The 22,092-nt window shown below is 40.1% G+C and overlaps 1 protein-coding gene across 3 annotated transcripts in view; it reads right to left on the bottom strand.

Moving 5' to 3' along the window:
- The window catches only part of C10H16orf87 (chromosome 10 C16orf87 homolog), a 59,785-nt gene that overhangs the window by 2,345 nt on the left and 35,348 nt on the right, over positions 1-22,092 (bottom strand). Inside the window, exon 4 of one of the 3 annotated variants that reach the window (XM_048355685.1) lies at positions 17,371-18,569. The exons of 1 other annotated variant lie outside the window; for it this stretch is intronic. In XM_048355685.1, coding sequence (XP_048211642.1) covers positions 18,451-18,569 — 119 coding nt within the window. In that variant the 3' untranslated portion in view covers positions 17,371-18,450. Of the gene's footprint in view, positions 1-17,370; positions 18,570-21,528; positions 21,960-22,092 lie in introns of those variants that run through there. One more of the 3 variants, XM_048355684.1, reaches the window with a different exon arrangement.

The raw sequence follows: 22,092 nt of genomic DNA, 5'->3' as shown, positions 1-22,092 counted from the left end.
ATGTTTGTTTGAGGTTCTTCTGTAGGCTCTTGTGTTTGGAAATACATATATTTCTCTTGATTTAGGACATTTTCTGCTGTAATCACCTTGAGTAAGTTTTCTATTCCTTTGGTTTGCACTTGAGCTCCTCCTTCTATCTCACCAATTTTCAAGTATGGAGTGCTGATCATGTCTCAGAGTTCTTGAAGGCCATAGTCATACTTATTTTATTTTTGCCAGTCCTGGGGCTTGAACTCAGGGCCTGAGCACTGTTGCTAGCTTCTTTTTGCTCAAGGTTAGCACTCTACCACTTGAGCCACAGAGCCACTTCTGGCTTTTTCTATATATGTGGTGCTGAGGAATTGAACCCAGGGCTTCATGTATACGAGGTGAACACTTTACCACTAGGCCATATTCCCAGCCCTTTTTCTGTATTTTTGAATGTAATATTTCCCTAACTTTGTCTTCATCCACTGATTTGTGTGTGGTAGTGCTGGGGTTTGAAGTCAAGGATTTATACTTGTTGGACAGGTGTTCTGCCACTTGAGCTACATCTGAGAACTTATTTTTTGAACAGGGTGGCATATTTTTGTCCAGCAAGTTTGGACCATGATCCTAGTATTTAAGTTTCCCACATAGCTGGGATGACAAGTATGGACCACCACACCCAGTGGCTGTTTGCGATGGGTCGGGGGGGGGGGTGTCTCTCACTTTTTAGCTTTTAACTATAATCCTCCTGACCTTTGCTTCTTGAGTAGCTAGAATTTCAGGCATGAGCCACCACCACACCTGGCCCAATCCACCTATAGTATTTTATTTTGCTTATTGGTGATGTTTTCATTTTTGTGGCAGTTTTTATTTTTTGGTGGGGTTTGATTTTTCCAGAATCTTAGTATCCTTGCTGAATTTCTTGTTCATGTTCCTGGATTTCTCATCTAGCTCTTAAATTGACTTCTTTATTAGTGCTTTGAGGTTATTGATCATTTCTTAGACTTTTTTTTTTCAAATTTTTATTATCAAACTGATGTACAGAGAGGTTACAGTTTCATACGTTAGGCATTGGATACATTTCTTGTACTGTTTGTTACCTTGTCCCTCATACCCCCCTCCCTCCTCCCCCTTTCCCTCCCCCCCGCCCGAGGTGTTCAGTTCACTTACACCAAACAATTTTGCAAGTATTGCTTTTGTAGTTGTTTGTCTTTTTTTTTTAACCCTGTGTCTCTCAATTTTGGTATTCCCTTTCAATTTCATACTTCCAATACCAGTATACACAGTTTCCAATATACTCAGATAAGATTACAGAGATAGTGTAGGTACAACCACAGGAAAGTGATACAAGAACATCAATAATAGAAGCTACAGATACACATGGGACATTGAAAGTAGTTACAACTGTGATATAACAATTGTTTCCATAACATGGAGTTCATTTCACTTAGCATCATCTTATGTGTTCATAAGGATATAGCTATTGGGCCTTGTGATGCTCTGCTATGACTTGCCTAAACCTGTCCCAATAAGGGAGACCATAGAGTCCATGTTTCTTTGGGTCTGGCTCACTTCACTTAGTATAATTTTTTCCAAGTCCTTCCATTTCCTTACAAATGGGACAATGTCATTCTTTCTGATAGAAGCATAAAATTCCATTGTGTATATGTACCACGTTTTCCTGATCCATTCGCCTACTGAGGGGCATCTGGGTTGGTTCCAGATTCTCGCTATGACAAATTGTGCTGCGATGAACATTGTGCTGGTGGCATTACTGTAATTTTGTTTGTGGTCTTTTGGATAGATACCCAAAAGTGGGGCTGCTGGGTCATAGTGGAGTTCTGTATTTAGCCTTCTGAGGAATCTCCATACTGCTTGCCAGAGTGGCTGAACCAGTTTACATTCCCACCAACAATGAAATTTCTTAGACTCTGAATTCATTGTCTTAGCATTCCAGTCACTTCAGTAGTTTTGCATTTAGTTATGACTTTTTGTGAATCCTATTAACTTGTCTTTTCTTGTTTCTTATATTTCTAAACTGTGATTGCACACTTGTTGAGATGTACATATCTACCATTTTAGTTGACTTCTTAGGGAGAAGTGTTCTCTCGAGGGCTAAATCTCCCATACTACTCAAAATGTGAGAAGAAAAATAAATCTACCACAACAACTTTGCTGAGCTGCTGGAGAATGTGAGCTGTATGCCAGCCTAGTTGAGGGTCAGTTGTCTGAGTCAAGGCTATATTCACATTAGAAGCTTCCTTTCTTTGCATACCTGAAGATATGGGAGGTCCCAAAAACCTTTGCAGCCTTTTGGCTGCTTCCCTCTTTTTCCCTCTTCCAATTTGTACACCCATGAGCAGCAATTGTTCAAGGCTAGGGTTTCCCTAAGTGTGCTGCAGTAGAGTATATGGGAATGGCAGAGCTCTGAGACCTGCACTAGAGGGAAGAATGTGCCTGAAGGCCTCAAAGCTTGAGATTGGACCCAGCATTAAGTCCACCTGTAGGAGGAAGAAAGCTTGAGATATAGTGTTCTATAGAACTTAGGCTCAGCAGGGAGGCAAGGGGAAGACAATGAAATGCCCTGGCCATGGTCTCAGATTTGGATCTGACCCACAGGTGATGATGCTCACTGGCCTAAAAGAACCATCACTGGCTGCTTCACAGCCAACCTCACTGTTATCCAGACTTCTCTGATTGCTAGTCTCACAGTTTTTGGATCTCACCCAGCAATTAGGTCACATCGCAGGAAGGAGGAAGATGATCAGCTGGATCAAGGCTCAGAGATCTACCTAGCAGGGTGGCAGCTCCCACGATTGATCAGTCCGTTAGCCATAGGCCATACATTTTGGATATCTATGGTCACAGATAATAGGGATCACTTTTCACCTTTGAAGATGGAACAAGCAGACAGCACCCTTTCCACAACCCAATGTCTCTGGCGTCTAGTTTGAGTAGGACCTGGGTGTGTGTTGGGGGTGGGGGTTATTTCTAGACTCAATGATTTGTTATTATGCCTCATTTTTAGCCTCTCAGTGTAGGCCTGTTTTTCTATGGTTTTTCAGCTGTCCCACTGCCTCTCTCATGATTCCTGGTGCTCTCTTTCTTTTAAATAAAGTGGGTCATTTGTACACTGATTCTTTTTTTTTGCCAGTCCTGGGCCTTGGACTCAGGGCCTGAGCACTGTCCCTGGCTTCTTTTTGCTCAAGGCTAACACTCTGCCACTTGAGCCACAGCGCCACTTCTGGCCGTTTTCTATATATGTGGTGCTGGGGAATCGAACCCAGGGCCTCATGTATACGAGGCAAGCACTCTTGCCACTAGGCCATATCCCCAGCCCCTGTACACTGATTCTTGTCAGTCACACAGTTTCTATTTTTCCATTGTACCTTAAGTCACATACTTCATTTTATTGTTCTTAGTTTTGTCAGTTTGTTGTGTCTTTTAAATTTAAAGTTTTATTCCAAGCTTACATTAAGTAAATATGTGTCACATTTTGGCAATCCTTACAACAACTATTCAAATTGTTCAAACTTTGTTAGGGTAATTTGTAGCCAGTGACATTGCCATTTTGGTTTGGGGACTCATAAGCCATGGTCACACAAAATAGCAAAAATTGTCTTGTGTGACTTTAGTTTCTCCCAGCCTCTCCCCTCTGGCTGAACTATTCTTATATTAATTAGTCCAATTAATATTATTCAATGAGGGCTGGGGATATGGCCTAGTGGCAAGAGTGCCTGCCTCGTACACATGAGGCCCTGGGTTCGATTCCCCAGCACCACATATACAGAAAATGGCCAGAAGTGGCGCTGTGGCTCAAGTGGCAGAGTGCTAGCCTTGAGCAAAAGGACACCAGGGACAGTGCTCAGGCCCTGAGTTCAAGGCCCAGGACTGGCCAAAAAAAATATTATTCAATGAACTCCTTTTTTGTTTTTGTTGGTCAGGGGCTTGAACTCGGTACCTGGGTGCTGTCCCTGAGCTTTTTCACCCAAGGCTACCACTGTGAGCCACAGCTCCATTGCCAGTTTTTAGGTGGTTAATTGGAGCTGAGAGTCTCACAGACTTTTTTCCTGCCCAGGCTGGCTTTGAACCACAGTTCCCAGAGCAGTTAGGATTACAGGCATGAGCTGCCAGTAACCAGCTTGCAATGAACTCTTAAGTGTTCAAGTGAAAAACAGAGTCACATTAAGTCAAAGACATTAAAAAAAATTTAAACCTACATAGCAAGCATATTGAAAGCCAAACAAGACAGGCTAAAAGCTCGGCATCTTGCACCACTTAACCAAGTTGTGAATGCAAAGGAAAAAGTACTGCCCCAGTGAACCCCAAAATGGAAAGAAAGCTAAGCAGACTTAAAACTGATGGAGAAGGGGGCTGGGGATATGGCCTAGTGGCGAGAGAGCTCGCCTCATATACATGAGGCCCTGGGTTCAATTCCCCAGCACCACATATACAGAAAACGGCCAGAAGTGGCGCTGTGGCTCAAGTGGCAGAGTGCTAGCCTTGAGCAAAAAGGAGACAGTGCTCAGGCCCTGAGTCCAAGGTCCAGGACTGGCCAAAAAAACAAACAAAACAAAACAAAACTAATGGAGAAGGTAACAGGTCAATCCATCACATTCCCTTAAACTAAAGCTTAACTCAAGAGTAAGGCCTAAGTCTCGAGTTAATATGAGAAGGAAGCTACAGAAAAATTTGAAGCTGACAGAAGAGCCTGATGAGGTTTAAGAAGCCCCTCAGAAACAAGTGCAAAGTGAAGCAACTACTGAAGTAAAAGCTGCAGCAAGCTATGAAGATCTAAGATCAATGGCCTAGTGGCAAGAGAGCTTGCCTTGTATACATGAAGCCCTGGGCTCAATTCCCCAGCACCACATATACAGAAAACGGCCAGAAGTGGTGCTGTGGCTCAAGTGGCAGAGTGCCAGCCTTGAGCAAAAAGAAGCCAGGGACAGTGCTCAGGCCCTGAGTCCAAGCCCCAAGACTGGCAAAAAAAAAAAAAAAAAAAAAAAAAAATCATTCAGTGTAGGGAATTCTAAAGCTGAACTGTGAAACCTGGAAAACTTTTTATGGGGCAGGCCTTGCATCATTAAGAAGCAATCAGCTGGCCTGCCTGTTTCCCCAGCCCTAGAGCCCCGTGGCTGTTGGCCCCGCCTGCCTTCTGAGTCTGGAACCAGAAAGGCGGTCCTAACAGGCCCCGCCTCCCAGCCTTGGGACCACGTGTAGCCAAGATGGTGGCTGGTGGTGAACCGGGAGGTGGTCCTGTGGGCTGTGACATAGAATTAGGCCGCACCTTAGGGTGGTCCCTTGGCCCTCCACCTTTGATGGACAGCTCAGGCGGCCTCTCATAGCCCCTAGCTAGGTGCGCTACACCCCTCCCCTTCCCACAGCTCTCTGAGCCTTAAAAATGTGATTCCTCCCTGAATAAAGGAGACTGAGAACTTTCTCCTGGGCTGTCTGATTGTCCTCCAGCGAAGGGGGGTTGGGCGTGGGCGGTTCGCAGACTCTTCACCTTTTCTGGGCTCACCTCGGCCGGGGTGCACTTCCCCACCTCTCCTGCTGGCCAGGAGAGCGCTGGGGGCGAAGGACCCTGACAGTTTTGATGTTGTAATGCCACCTAGACAGCAATCAGAATACTGACAGCTGGCCATGGAAGGGTTAAAACAGGTCTGGAAAGGGTGAAGAGACTGGGGTGCCTCCTCAACACATACACCTTTCCTTAGGCTGGCAGCTGGGAACCTTGTAGACTGGACAAAAGACATTCCAGGTTAACCCTGGGCTAGATAAGTGGGCATTATGTCTAGACTTTCCCTGGACTGCAGTCTCCTGTCTCGAAAGAATAAGGGAACCAATGTCTCCCACACTGTTTTGGCTCTGATTGCAACAATGATATAGATGCTTTATGTTTTGCACATATCTATGGTGACCTTCCCTGTGTGAACTCAAACAAACACACTTGCTTATGGGTATTCAGGACCCAAGTGCCGCAGAACCTTGGGACTCCTGGTCCCTGCTGATTTTCATCTCTTATCTCCATCTCTGACTTTTCTAATTTTCTTTAGCCCAATATCCTGTCATACTGCCTTGGGTTGCAGTTAGCAACAACTCAGGAAGGTGACTACACTAAGATTTTCAATGTAGACCAAATAGTATTATATTGCAAAATGATATCTAGAACTTTCCTGGCTGGAGAGATATCTACACACTTATCTTCACAGACTGAAAGGGCCAGCAGACTCACATTAGGGGCCAATGCAACTAGTTCAAGTCAATATTCATATACCATTTTGAAAAACTTCAGAGCCCCTAAGAAATAATACTAAATCAGCTGGCCATTAGTGGCTCTTGCCTGTAATCCTAGCTACTCAGGAGACTGACCTAAGGATTGCAACTTGAAACCAGCCTAGGCAGAAAATCCCATGATACTATTTCTAACTACCTAGCATAATCCTGGATGTGGATCAAGTGACAGAACACTAGTCTTGAGCAGAAAAGGCCAAGCAAGAGCATGAGGCACTGAGTGCAAGCCACACCTACACAAAAGCAGCATGTATACACACACACGAAATATATGAAGTCTCAAGAAGAACACATTTGTTTACATTGTGATTTATTGAATATTTTGAGCCCACTGTTGAGACACGCTCAGAAAAGGCTTTAAAAAACCTACTGGCTTAATGACAATATACCTGGTAACCCAAGAGTTAAAAGAGATGTACAGGAGAGATGTACAGGATTAATGTTGATTTCAGAATAAGCTGTATTGCTAATAAACACCCATTCTGTAGTCCATGAAGCAAGGAATAACTGTGACCTCCAAGCCCTCTAAGGGCCTGGGTGGGTATGGTGGCATATGACAATGGTCCTATTCATGTTTCATGACTATGATCCTATTTGTGCTTCCTATATAGCTGGGATGAAAGATAAGCACAATTAACTTTTCATTGACATGGGATCTTGCTCTTTTCCCAGGCTGGCATGAAACTCCAATCCTTCTGATCTTCATCCCAAGTAGCCACCAGACTTGGTCCCTAGCCCTCGTTTTGCCAGAATCTATGTAGCTTGTGCTGGCCTTAAACTCAGTATTCTCCACCACCACACCAGGCAAGAACATTCATGAGAGAAGGCCAAAGTATCAACATCAACAGGAGTTCAGATGTTAACTTACAAAACTGACCAGAAAATGTGACTGAATTACTCAATCTTATGATGGTTTGATGAAGAGTTGCTTCTCTTTTTTTTTTTTTTGCCAGTCCTGGGCCTTGGACTCAGGGCCTGAGCACTGTCCCTGGCTTCTTCCCGCTCAAGGCTAGCACTCTGCCACTTGAGCCACAGCGCCGCTTCTGGCCGTTTTCTGTATATGTGGTGCTGGGGAATCGAACCTAGGGCCTCGTGTAACCGAGGCAGGCACTCTTGCCACTAGGCCATATCCCCAGCCCAAGAGTTGCTTCTCTTGAATAAGCAAAGAAAATGGCTTCTGAAAGTGGACTCTACAGATGAAGACAGTGCAAATTATAACAGTAAGTCTTTAAATTTATTATATAAACTTTGTTAGTAAAATAGTAGTAGGGTCTGAGGGAACTGGTCTTAATTTTGAAGGCAGTCCTACTGTAAGCACAATGCTACCATGTACTATAGAGAAATGTTTTGTGAAAGGAAGTTCATCAACAGCAAATTTTAGGTTAAGAAATTGTCAGAATCACTCACTACCCTAATCTGTTCAGTTAGTAAGCCGCCACCATCATCAAGGTAATACCACCCAACAGCAAAAAGACTATGAAGTGCTGAAGGCTTAATAATATCTTTTTAGGAATTAAGGTTTTCAAAGTACATGCATTTTAGACACATGATACTGTGAACTTTACACTGAATGCAATATAAAATAATTTTAAAGAGTAGGAAACAAGCAAAAATTATTTTAATATTCATTTTATTGCAGCAGTCTGAAACTGAAGCTGCAATACATTCTCCCAAGGAATGCCTGAGACTTCCAACAAGGCCATCAAGGAGACATAATGGAAAAAGGACACTTTCTGCAAACATGGAATGAAGAAAAACCAAATATCCACATCAAAAGAATTAAACTGAACCTGCATTGAATGTCATACATAGAAGTCAACTCAAAATGGATTAAGACTAATTTTAAGGCCTGAAGCCATAAAATTCTAGAAGGAAAGATGGACAATTTTCTTGGTATTTAGCTTTAGCAACAATTTTGGAAGGTTATCAGGTAACAAAAGCAGAAATAATTATTATACCAAACAAGCAAGCTTGTACACCGAATGAAGACAACAAAAATGAATTGAAGGTGTACATGTAATGAGTTAATATCTAAAATATGTAAGAACCTCAAGGAAATCAACACGAAGAAAGTAATCTAATTCAAACTGACCAAAGGACCAAAACAGAGATTTCTTTAAAGACATATATAAATAGCCAACATATGTATAAAAAGATGTCAACACCATAATCATCAGGAAAAAGCAAATCAAAACCACAATGAGATACCATCTCACAAAATTTGGTTCATGCCAGTATTACAGGTTCATGTCTATAGTCTCAGCTACTTGAGATTCAGAGATCAAGACAATCACAGTTCAATGCCAAACTGGGCAAAAGTTAGCATGATTCCCGTTTTCAGTCAACAAATGAGGTGTGGTAGCAAAAGCACACGAGTCCTGCTATATAATAGTCAGGAGGATTGTGAGGCTGTAAGAAAGATAAGCAAGGATCCCAGGCCAGCCAGAGAGGGAGGGTGGGGGAAACAAGACTCTATCTGAAAAATAACTCAAAAAGTAAAAAGGGGATCTGGGTTTTGCTCAGTGGTAGAGTGCCTGCCTAGCAAGGACCCAAGTTCAAAACCCTATTACCACCCCTTTCCCCCCCCCCACCACAAAAAGTCAAGTGCTTGGTGAATCACTACCTGTAATCCTAGCTACTCAACAGGCTGAGATTTAAGGATTACAGTTCAAAGCCAGCCAGCCAAAGCAGAAAGTCCATGAGTCTTATAGCGCTAATTAACCAGCAAAAAGCTAGAAGTGGAACCTATAACCTCAAGTGGTAGAGCATTAGCCTTAAGCAAAAAAAAAAAAGGCTCAGGGACAAGGTCCTAATAAAGCTCAAATCCAGTACCTCTAAAACAAATCTTAAAAAGAAAAGAAAACACAAAAATTGAAAACAAAGTAGATAATGTTGATGCTGACAAGGATGTGAAGAATAGGAACTCTTGTACACTGCAGAAGTAATGTATACTAGCATAGCCTTTTTGGAAAACAATATGTAGGACTTTAAAAATTAAAAATAAAATTACTATAGGATCCAACAATCCCACTTTTGGCTTCATATTCAATCAAAATGAAATCAGATAAAGTGAAAAAAAGGATTTGTACTCCATGTGGAGAGTAGCATCATTCACAATAGCCAACAAAGAATCAACCTAAGTATGCAACAACAAATAAATCGATAAAGAAATCTCTGGTGTTAAGGGTATTTACAGGCTGCAGGCCTTTGTAACAACTGGCTCCTGCAGACTGTTAATGCTCTAATAAAGACTCCAAGATTCGATCCTTAAAAAAAAAGAAAAATATATACACAATACAGTGCTATTCAACATTGTATAAGGAGATCAATTACTTGCAACACGGATAAACATTAAGAATATTAAGTAAAATAAAATAAGGTCAGCAGAAGCGGGCACTGGAGAGACTATTGTTGGTCAGTAATACCAGAATAAAAAGTTTAAGAAGCCCACAGTGCATTATGGTAAACAGCAGCAATATAATATATACTTAAGAAATTGTTGGAAGCGGGCACAGTAAGCTCACACTTGTAATCCTCATTACTCAGGCTGAGATCTGAAGATTGCAGTTCAAGGCCAGACCAATGAGGAAAGTCTGTGAGACTCCTTATCTCTAACTAAACACCAGAAAGTCAGAAATAGAGTTGTGGCTCAAGTGGTCAAGCACTAGCCTTGAGCACAAAAAACTTAGGGACAGACTCAAGTCCTGAGTTCAAGTCCTAGGACTGGCACACACTCACACAAAATTGTTGGAACTACATTTTAAGTGCTCTGCCCATAAAGAAATGGTAAGTAAAATGTGATGATGGTATGTATGCATATCATCCTGACTTTAGTCATTCTGTAATGTATTCATATACAATCAAGACATCACATTGTATAGTATAAATATAATTTTATGTTAATTGAAATAATTACTTAGAATAATAATTTCTTTGGTATCGGTGAGACAATACTGGAAACTTTTAACATTTTATATCACTGGACTCTCAGAAGAGAAGTAGAACAGAAAAAAAAATCGGAATGACTGAAAATTTTACACAGTGATCCCTCACCTATGACAGGAGTTACATTCCAGAGACCCCCACAATAGGTGAAAATCTGTGAAGCAGCAGTGTTAGTTATCCATCGTTATACTGCAGTTCACTTACTGCTACTTTGCAGATTTTCACCTATTGTGGGGGAGTCCCTGGAATGTAACTCCCACTATAGGTAGGGGGATCACAGTGTATTCTTTTTTAAACCCACAATACTGTAAACCCACAATAAGAAAACCGTGGCCCACAAGTGAACTGCGATATAACTAGGGATGACTGTGAACAACATGAACCCACATTTTAAATGATCAGCAAACCCAAAAGTGGATAAATTCAGCAAAACCTACACAAACACATGAAAATCAATTCAAAGCCTCCTAAAGACAGCTAGAGAAAACTTTTCTTTTCCATGTCATATCAGGGCTTGAACTCAGGGCCTCATGCTTCTAATAAGCTTTCTTTAACATAGCTGGCACCCTTCAGCCACACCTCCGGTCCAGTATTTTTTGCTGGTAATTTTGGAGGTAGGAGTCTCAGTGATTTTTCTGTTCAGACGAGCTTCAAACCATGATCCTCCAGGTCTCAGTGATCAGAGTAGCTAATAGAGAGTGTGTGTGTGTGTGTGTGTGTGTGTGTGTGTGTGTGTGTGTGTGTGTGTGTGTGTTGGTATGTGGTGCCAGTCCTGGGATTTGAACTCAGGGAATGGATACTTTCCCTAAGCTCTTTGTACTTGAGGTTAGTGCTTTACCAATTGAGCCACAGCTCCAATTGGGGCTTTTGTGGAGTTAATTCTAGTTAATTTATACTTAATTGTAGATAAGAATCTCACAGATTTTCCTGCCTGGGATGGCTTTCCAGCTGTGATCTTCAAATCTCAGCCTCCTGTATAGCTAGGATCTGTAATCCTGTGAGCCACCAGTGCCAAGCTCGGACTAAGATTTTTTAAAATAACATTTTAATATATGGGAAAAAAGAATGTTTGAATTACTACACATTTGTCAATGAAGTAATGAAGGTAGAAAGACATGGCATATTCTAATTTGCTGAAACAAAATAACTGTCAACATTCAATTTTGTATTCAGCAAAACTCATGAATTAAGGTCAGATAGAGGAAAATGAAAGAGATATTAACAGCCAGCATACCAACTCCAAAACAAATGCAAAGGAAGTTTTCAGCTGGAAAGAGTATGATACCAATGTAAACATGGAACATCAGGAATTAAGAAAGTATACCAAAAATGAACAACTGTGCATAAATGATGTACTATGAGCTTTTTTTTAAGAAAAAACTTAGGGGCTGAAAATGTGGTTTAGTGGTAAAGTGCTTGAGTAACATGCATGAAGCACTGGATTCGATTCCTCAGCACCACGTATACAGAAAGAGCCAGAAGTGGTGCTGTGGCTCAAGTGGTTGTGTGTTTGTGTGCGCGCACACACACACACAAATACATACTAAAATAATATAGATAGGTTTAAAAAGGATGGCTTCCGGGCTGGGGATATAGCCTAGTGGCAAGAGTGCCTGCCTCGGATACACGAGGCCCTAGGTTCGATTCCCCAGCACCACATATACAGAAAACGGCCAGAAGCGGCGCTGTGGCTCAAGTGGCAGAGTGCTAGCCTTGAGCGGGAAGAAGCCAGGGACAGTGCTCAGGCCCTGAGTCCAAGGCCCAGGACTGGCCAAAAAAAAAAAAAAGGATGGCTTCCATCCACACATGCTAGGTAGCTTACATCACTTGGGAGAGAGATTTTGAGTATTAAAATTCAAAGGCCAGTCACGGCAAAAGGTTTAGCAATATCGTAACTGAACAACAACAAAAAGGTGGAATCAGTAGCATGTACCTGTTATTCCAGCTACATGGAGGTATAAGGAGGAGGATGACATTCCAGGCTGGTCAGGCAAAAATTGAGATCCTATCTCAAAACTAGCCAAAATAAAAAGGACTTGGAGGTATGGCTCAAGTAGCAGAGTACCTGCTTAACAAATGCAAGATACTGAGTTCAAATCCCAGTACCACCAAAGACAAAACAAAACAAAACAATGTGCTATACAAGTGTTAATCAAAAGAAAAATGGCTTGTACTTGTCTATTCAGAAGGTAAAGATCATCAGACAGCCTGCAGTAAAGACTAGCCTAACTAAAGGTAGGGAGACTCTCATCTCAAAATTAGCCAGCTGTGGCTATGCCTATTATTCCAACCTCTGAGCGATAACAGGCATAGATAGGACAGCTATCAAAGACCAACCTGACCAAGAATACGAGACGTTGTACAAGAAATTAACTAAAGCAAAAAAGGACCAGGGATGTAACTCAAGTGATAGAACTTTCCTAACAAACATAAGACTCTTAGTTCAAACTCTAGTACTAGCAAAAAAATTTTTTTTTAATTTAAAAAGAGGGGCTGGGAATATGGCCTCGAGGTAAAGTGCGTGCCTTGCATACATGAAGCCCTGGGTTTGATTCCACCAAATAAATGGAAAAAACTGGAAGTGGTGCTGTGGCTCAAGTGGTAGAGTGCTAGCCTTGAGCAAAAAGAAGCCAGAGACAGTGCTCAGGCCCTGAGTTCAAGCCCCAGGACTGGCAAAAAAAAAAATATTTTTTTTTTAAAGAAAAAAGGTTTCTAAGATATTGTTAGAAAAATTAGTGGGAATAAAGTCAGATATTATCTAATGACAAATAGTTCAACTTACCATTAATATATACCAAAGATAATTATGTGTTTGATCACAAAACTGTCCTTTTATATGTACATATGTCAAAAGCTAACAGAACTAAAGGGAAAAAACAGAGCCATAATTAAAGCACCACATCTGTTTAAAATAATGAAATCACATGAAATGTTTTCTGACCATAATGAAACAAACAACAACCAAAATTACTAACAGAAGCTGACTAACCTTTAAATAATTGGCAATTTTTTTTTTTTTTTTTTGCCAGTCCTGGGCTTTGGACTCAGGGCCTGAGCACTGTCCCTGGCTTCTTTTTGCTCAAGGCTAGCACTCTGCCACTTGAGCCACAGTGCCACTTCTGGCCATTTTCTGTATATGTGGTGTTGGGGAATCGAACCTAGGGCTTCATGTATGGGAGGCAAGCACTCTTGCCACTAGGCCATATCCCCAGCCCTAATTGGCAATTTAAATGTCAACAAAATTAGAAAAATGTTCTGAATTGTACAAAAATGAAAATAGAGTACAACAAAAAATTGTGGGTAAACCAAACATATATGCTTAAAGGCAAGTTCATAGAAAGCATATTTTCAAAACTATGAAACTAAACTATAATCCTTACTAGACCCAAAAAGCGTAATTTTATTTGTTCTCCACTAAACTGTTTTTTTGTTTTGGTTTGGTTTGCCATTCTTGGGGCTTGAACTAGGGCCTGAGCACTGTCCTAGGCTTCTTTTTGCTCAAGGCTAGCACTCTACTACTAGAGCCACAGCGCCACTTCTGGCTTTTCCTATATATGTGGTGCTGAATCGAACCCAGGGCTTCACATATGTGAGGCAAGCACTCTACCACTAGGCCACATTCCAGCCCCTAAACTGGTTTTATTCTTGCTCAACACCATGGTGGAAAACAGCAAATATGAAGTATTAAACATTCTGTTAGAAAAGTATGCTATTAACAATTTAAGCTTTTTTCATAAATTTGAAAAGAGCAAATAACCCAAGGCAAATAGAAAGGAAGACATAATAAAATTTGAAGGAGAAAACAAAAACATTAATAAATTATAGAATAATTCTTTGAAAAAGGCAATAAAATTAATAAGCCTGTTATTAGGTTTTTAGTTTCTAATAAGACAAAGAAAAAGGGAAAAGACACAAAGGACAACTATTAGAAACAATGAAGAAAACATCACCAAGCCAAAAACATGAAACGGTGAAGGAATACCCAATTTTACAAGCAAAACTCTCAACGACTCAGATGAAATACACCAACTTCTTAAAAATCATATAATATACTCAATTAGAAATATATAATTGTAATGTACTTGCTTTACATATGAAACTGTAACCCTTCTGTACTTACTTTGACAATAAAGAAGAAAAAAAGAAATACTGAATTGCATAGTAACTTAAATTTAGCTCATAGTAAAATCCTTCTCAAATCTTAAGGCTGTATGACTCCAATAGTAAATTCCACCAAATATTTAAATAACAGTGTGATTCCACACATCTTCAGAAAACAGGTAGAATAATTCCCAATTCATTATATGTAAACAAAGGCTACCTGATTTTTTTTTTTTTTTTTTTTTTTTTTTTTTGCCAGTCCTGGGCCTTGGACTCAGGGCCTGAGCACTGTCCCTGGCTTCTTCCCGCTCAAGGCTAGCACTCTGCCACTTGAGCCACAGCGCCGCTTCTGGCCGGCTACTTGATTTTGAAACAAAAAATGCAAAAGACTCCCATAAGAACAACAACAAAAATTCTCAACAAGATTATCAAGTTGAAACCAGGTGAGGGTGGCTCACATCTGTAATCCTAGCTACTCAGGAGGCTGAGATATGAGAATCAAAGTTCGAGCCTGTCAGGAATGTCCAGTACAAGGCCAGCTCCAGCAGGGAAGTCCATGAGACTCTAATCTCCAATTAACTAGCAGAAAACCAGAAGTGGTGCTGTAGCTCAAATGGTAGAGTTCTAGCCCTGAGCTGAAGAGTTCAGGGATAGGGCCCAAGCCCAGAGTTCAAGTCCCCCACAACCCAACCAAAAAAAAAAAGGGGGGGGGGCTGGGAAATCTGACTTAGTGGTAGAGTGCTTGTTTAGCATGCATAAAGCCCTGGGTTCAATTCCTCAGTACCACATAAACAGAAAAAAGCTGTGGCTCAAGTGGTAGAGTGCTAACCTTGAGCAAAAGAAACTCAGGAACAGTGCCCAGGCCCTTATTTCAAGCCCCAGGAATGGCAAAAACAAGCAAGCAAATAAACAGCAACAAAAACTAGCTTGGCACCAGAGGCTCATGCCTATAATCCTACCTACTCATGAGGCTAAGATCTGCCAGCACACACACACAGTCATATTTAAAATAGTAACTAGAAAATTAACATAATTACTAGTTAGGAAATCAAATCTTTAAATATGAGTTCTGAGGGGAAAAAATGTGATGGAGTACCTGTCTAGTAAGTGTAAGACCCTGAGTTAAATTCTGAGTCTTAAAAAAAAAAAAAGTGAACTAACTTGGACAAAAATTATAAGTCACGCTGGCGCGGGTGGCTCATGCCTATAATCCTGGGAGCCTCCGCCTAGGAGGCTGAGATCTGAGTACTGTAGTTTGAAGCCAGCCCAGGCAGGAAAGTTTGAGACTTTTTTTGTCTCCTCCTCCTCCCTCCCTCTCCCTCCTCCTCTGTCCCCCTCCCTCCTCCTCCCTCCTCCTCCCCCTCTCCCTCCCCCTCCTCCTCTTTTTCTTCTTTTCTCAAGACTAGCACTCTACCTCTTGAGCTACAGCACCACTTCTGGCTTTTTCTGTGTATGTGGTACTGAGGAATTGAACCCAGGGCTTCATACATTCTAGGCAAGCACTCTATTGCTAAGCCACATTCCCAGCCAGTCTGTGAGCCTTTTATCGCCAATAAACTAATCAGAAAGAGCCAGAAATGGCCTGTGGTTCAAACCGTAGAGCACTAGCCTTGATCACAAAGAGGCTCAGGGACAGTAAGTACCGAGGACCAGAGTTCAAGTTCCAAGACTGGCAAAAAGATAAAAAAAAAAATAAGTCATTTGTAATTTTTCTGTTTTGGTGGTGCTGGGGATCTGAACCTGGGAGTCAAACATACTAATTAATACCAATACACTGCATCTTCAGCCTTGCAATTCTATTTTTATCTCATCAGAATGTAAACTCTTTGAGGGCTGGGAATGTGGCTTAATGGTAGAATGCTTGCCTAGCATGCATGAAGGCCTGGGTTCAATTCCTTAGCACCACATATATAGAAAAAGCCAGAAGTGGCACAAGTGGTAGAGTGCTAGTCTTGAGCACAAAGATGCCAGGGACAGTGCTCAGCCCCTGAGTTCCAAGCCTTCAGGACTGTCCAAAAACAAAACAAAAACCCTCAGAACGTAAACTGTTTGATAATTATTTATTGCTGAATGAAATTTAATTTGCGGTGTTTTCCTTACTTTCAAGTAACTTTTTTGTCTGGTTTTTCTGATATTGAATTTTGCTATCTGTACCTAGGCTGGCCTCAAACTATGTATCCTGGGAACTCATTGTGATACTCCTGCCTCTCCTTCCCAAATGCTGAGATTACAAGTACATACCATGCCTAGCTCCTTACTTTTTATATAATTTATATTTAAACATAACTGAAAGCCCACAAAAACAGGAAAAGAATATTCATATTTAAAACTAAACATGAACAAAATCAAACATTAAGTATTAAATTACTCCCCAAACTATTTTGGAATGCCATGGAATTAGGAAGGCAGAAAGAAGTTTAACCATACAAAGTTTGTTTTTTTGTTTTGTTTTTTGCCAGTCCTGGGACTTGAACTCAGGGCCTGAGCACTGTCCCTGTTCTTTTTGCTCAAGGCTAGCACTCTACCACTTGAGCCACAGCACCACTTCTGGCTTTTTCTATATATGTGGTGCTGAGGAATCGAACCCAGGGCTTCATGTATACGAGGTGAGCACTTTACCACTACACCATATTCCCAGCTCCTGATTATTTTAATACTATATTCCTCTAAGGTCCTCAGCTTTAAGTGGATACACTGTAACAAAAAGTTTTTTCTTTTTTTTCTTTTTTTTTTTTTACCAGTCTGGGGCCTTGGACTCAGGGCCTGAGCACTGTCCCTGGCTTCTTTTAGCTCAAGGCGAGTACTCTGCCACTTGAGCCACAGCGCCACTTCTTGCCGTTTCTATATATGTGGTGCTGGGGAATCAAAGCCAGGGCTTCATGTATAGGAGGCAAGCACTCTTGCCACTAGGCCATATTCCCAACCCAACAAGAATTCTTTTAAAGAGATGTCCACTCCACAAGCTGTTGTTGCTTTTCCTTATTAACATTCAAACTTTCCTGGTCAAAATAAAAGTTTTTGTATAGTATGTTTCAAAGATAAAAATCACATTACATTCTTAAGAAAACTTTATAATTAGGAGTTTAATGCACACAAAACAAATTTAGTAGTACCTTCTGGTAGTTATTATGAGGAAATAAGTTCTTAAGAAAATTCTAAAATCATAACAGTGTACTTCTTAACTCCCTCTGTTGGCTACCAATTTAAATAAAGGGCAGAAAGCTATATGTCACACTATTTAACCTACTTATTTCAATATTAAGGTTTATTTTTCTTCCAGAGTGAGGTTAAATAACAGTTTAAATTATCAGGATGTATAAATAGACATCCACTCAGATAAAATATTACTGCTTAAAAGTGGCTAAGAAATACTTGCATGTAATAAATATATTTTATGTTTAGCTTAACAGGCACCATCTTAAAAGCAGAAAAGCTTTTTTTTTTAACCAATAAATAAATTACATTCAAGAAAACAAGGTGTTTAAATCTGAAGTATGATATATCTTTCAATGTTTTTCTTCATATAGCACCCAAACTTCCAAAATGTCTAGAAAGAATCTCCTAAAATATAATTCTACCTTAAGTCATAAAAAAATTCCCCTCAAAAAAATCAGCTGAAGACAAATTTTACTCTTTATATTATTAATTCCTCCCTTCAATGATCAATTGCCAATTTATTAAAAGTAAATGAATTGTATATAATCTGTTAGTGCTGAAAACCTGCAATATACATATTCAAAAGTCACTCTTTCTGACAGTATTTAAAACATTGCATCTCTGGTAGCAAATCTGAAAACTATTAAGCATTTTCATCTCTAGTTCTCATACTTCCACCTCTACCCCTACGTTTTTTATCTGCTTAATACCCATTCAGCATTGTTATTCTTTGTAAATACCCTTACTTATCCCAACACCAAACAGTAACAATACTCCTTGGTTAAAAGAAAGAAAGAAAGGAAGCCAATAATAATAGTCCAAACCTACAGCTTTGTATCCAAAGTGTGGCACATGCTAGATGATAGAAGAAAAAATAATCAGTGGCCCTTATTGATGCTGCCAGAATGCTCCAGAGAGTCCATAATGGTTTGAGAATTTGTTGATGTAATCCTGAAGAATGTTTTCAACAAATTTTGCAGACAAATATCAGAGAATAAGTCTTTGATTGATAATTTTTCTATTTATTTCTGCCAAGGCGACTGAAAACACGAAAGCCTTTTCATCAGAGAGGTTAGCATAGATGTCAATTTCCTTTTCCTGTTTTTCTGTTAAAAGAAAAAGGGAAAGCTTAACACAAAAGGCAACAGATACAGTACTTCTTCAAAATATAAAATTTAAAACTTTTAGCTATTTCTTTAAATGACAATATAATGCCTGATAAGATAATATACATTTGATGTTACACTACTAAATTGAAAAGGATCTTTGTTACCCAAAGGAACTACTGCAATGAACACCATTCTACTGGATGAAGAATATATTATTTCTTTAAACTTTAAAGGGTAGTGCTCTACCATTTTGAACCACAGTTCTATTTCCAAGAATATATATATTTCTATGTACAGTCTAATGACTATATCATTCTTTAATAATCTTGTGTCTGTATCTCTCTTTATTAGTATGGATTATTTCAAATTTTTCTCACTCTACAAGATGGTCCATATTGAACCTTTGTTTTGTTTATCTTTGCCAGTCTTAGTGCTTGAACTCAGGGACTGAGCTTGGCTTCTTTTTGCTCAAGGCTAGCACTCTACCACTTGAGCCACAGCACCATTTCTGGCCTTTTCGTTGAGGAATTGAACCCAGGGCTTCATGCACGCTACGCAAGCACTCTACTGTTAAGCCACATTCCTAGCCCTGGAATTTTCAACTTTATCTTTAAACTTTCTGTTAAAAGTTTTTCATTTCTGTAATTTTTTTGGTCAGTTGTGAGGCTTGAACTCAAAGCCTGGGCGCTCTCCCTGAGCCTCTTTGTGCTCAAAGTTAATGCTCTATCACCTGAGTGGGCCACAGCACCACTCCAGGTTTCTGAGTAGTTAATTGTAGATAAGTTTCATGGGGACTTTTCTGCTCAAGCTGGTGGCTTTAAAGCGCAATCCTCAGAACTCAGGCTCCTAAAGTAGCTAGGATTATGGGCGTGAGCCACCGGTGCCCAGCCACTGCAGGAAATTGTATATAGTTTTGTGAATTATCAAAGGGGTGTGTGTGTGTGTGTGCGTGCGCGCGCGCGCGCACACACACACACACACACACACACACACACACACACACACACACACACCTCTGCTGCTCCTGGGGCTTGAATCAGGGCTGGAGGCTGTCCCTGAGCTTTTGTGGTCAATGCTACCACTTGAACCACAGTTCCAATTCTAGCTTTTATTTATTTGTTTGTTTATTTATTTATTTATTTTGGAGCTAATTGAAGATAAGAGTCTCACAGACTTTCTGCCTAGGCTGGCTTGGAACTGAGATCCTGAGATCTCAGCCTCTATAATAGGTAATGTATAATAGGCATGTACCACTAGTACCCCAAAGTCCATATTTTTTTTCAAAGTGCATTTTTTTTCAAAGTCTATTTTCCACATGCATAAGTCTGCAGCTACTTTTCAAATATCATCTTGCTATTGTTTCATGACTAATCACATCTTTTACTAAAGATCTAAATGCTTTAAATTTTTTGTTTTTTCCTATACAAAATTTGCTCTCTCTAACTTATCTTTTCTCTCCTTTTGGTTTAGGCTCAGTTTTTCACACTGGATACTTTGTTCCAGATAATTGAGTCATTTCTGTTAATGTGCTCATTTTTAAAAGTGTAAGCAAAGAGATGATTAGAATTCTGTACATATAGGTGGAGCCCATAGTTATCAGATCAGAACAGTAAGCCATTTCTTAGTGAAACCGCTAACAATAGTATTTAAATGTTAGCCCTTTTCTCTTGGGCTCTTAAGATTTCCTAGAGAACATGACTTCCAAGTTCTTTTACAGGAAAGATATAAAAGCAACCAAAGGAAAAAAAAACAAGAAAAAACAAAAAACAGAGGGCTAGGAATAGTGGTAAAAGTGCTTGCCTCACATACATAAAGGGCTGGGATCGATTCCTCAGCACCATATATATAGAAAAAGCCAGAAGTGGTGCTGTGGCTCAAGTGGTAGAGTGCTAGACTTGAGCAAAAAGAAGCCAGGACAGTGCTCAAACCCTGAGTTCAAGCCCCAGGACTGGCAAAAGAAAAAAAGAAAAGCAACCAAAAATCTCAGTATTTACCATGTCCAATTTCTACTGAGATTTCCTGAGCTTCATTTTCCTGAGCCTTTAACAATGCCTGGTTTTCCCTATACTAGAGACTGTGTTTTTATTTTATCCTTTGATGGCTGGGGAACTTTCCTTTTCCACTTTTACTTCTTCCTCTATTATTTTGTAAAATAGAAAATAAGATAGTCAAAATTTTTAAGTTTTGTTTTTAGATATTGTCAGGTTTTACTTAATTCTGATGTCAAAATAAACTTAAAGCTTCTTTCAAAACTTTAAGTGCCTTAAAATTAAGGAACCAGTAAGTACAGGAATAAAAACTAAATAACTACTTGGTCCTCAGAAACCTTTCCAAAAACTTCTATTCTAAAATATATAAACATTTTTAAAACTTCATGGTTTCTATCCAAACTACATTTTGAGAACAATGGTCTACATCTCAATCATCTCATTTTTTTTAATCATCTCGTTTTTATAAAGTCTTAAGAGGGCTGGCAATGTGGCCTAGTGGTAGAGTGCTTGCCTAGCATATGTGAAGCTCTGGGTTCAATTCCTCAGTACCACATGTACAGAAAAAGCTGGAAGTGGGGCTGGGAATATGGCCTAGTGGCAAGAGTCCTTGCCTCGCATATATGAGGCCCTGGGTTCAATTCCTCAGTCCACATATATAGAAAACGGCCAGAAGTGGTGCTGTGGCTCAAGTGACAGAGTGCTCACCTTGAGCAAAAAGAAGCTAGGGACTGTGCTCAGGCTCTGAGTTCAGTCCCCAGGACTGGCAAAAACAACAACAACAAAAGTCTTTATGGAACACACAAATGTGACTATTTGCCTACATATTATTCATAGCTATTTCCACTATCATGACAAAGTTGAGTGGTTGTGATAGAGAAGTTTAAAATGTCTACTACCTGGCTATGTTCAGAAATACCTTCAGAAATAGACATCTGTGTCTATATTAAAAGATTACAGTTTATTTAGGTATAGTGGCATTTATCTATAATTGAGACTGAGGCACGAGATTCATTAAGAGAAAAGCCTGGATAGTGACAATCTGTCTCACAGAACAATAACAACAAAAAGTTTAATGTTGGGGTGGGAATGTGGCTTAGTCGTAGAGTGCTTGCCTAGCATGCATGAAGACCTGGGTTCGATTCCTCAGCACCACATAAACAGAAAAAGTAGAAGCAGGCCTGTGGCTCAAGTGGTAGAATGCTGGCCTTGAGCAAAAAGGAGACCAGGGACAGTGCTCAGACTGAGTTCAAACCCCAGGACTGGCAAAGAAAAAGAAAGCTTAGTGCTACAAACCTTGCTTTGAGCAATTTTCTGTAAGTTGTTTCAAAAGCAAATAAATTTTGAGAGTTTACTGTGAATGTTGCTCCATACCATGTATAGGCCCTAGCTTCAATGCCTACACCACAAAAAAGAAAAGAAGAAAAGTGTATCTTATGTCTCACACTAGAAATAAGCTTAAAAAAAATATCCTATAGGGCTGGGGATATGGCCTAGTGGCAAGAGAGCTTGCCTCGTATACATGAAGCCCT

Source organism: Perognathus longimembris, chromosome 10 (genome assembly GCF_023159225.1).
Source record: "Perognathus longimembris pacificus isolate PPM17 chromosome 10, ASM2315922v1, whole genome shotgun sequence".
Lineage (NCBI taxonomy): Eukaryota > Metazoa > Chordata > Mammalia > Rodentia > Heteromyidae > Perognathus > Perognathus longimembris.
The sequence above is the reverse complement of the archived record's forward strand: the minus strand, read 5'-3'. Positions and strand labels throughout refer to the sequence as shown.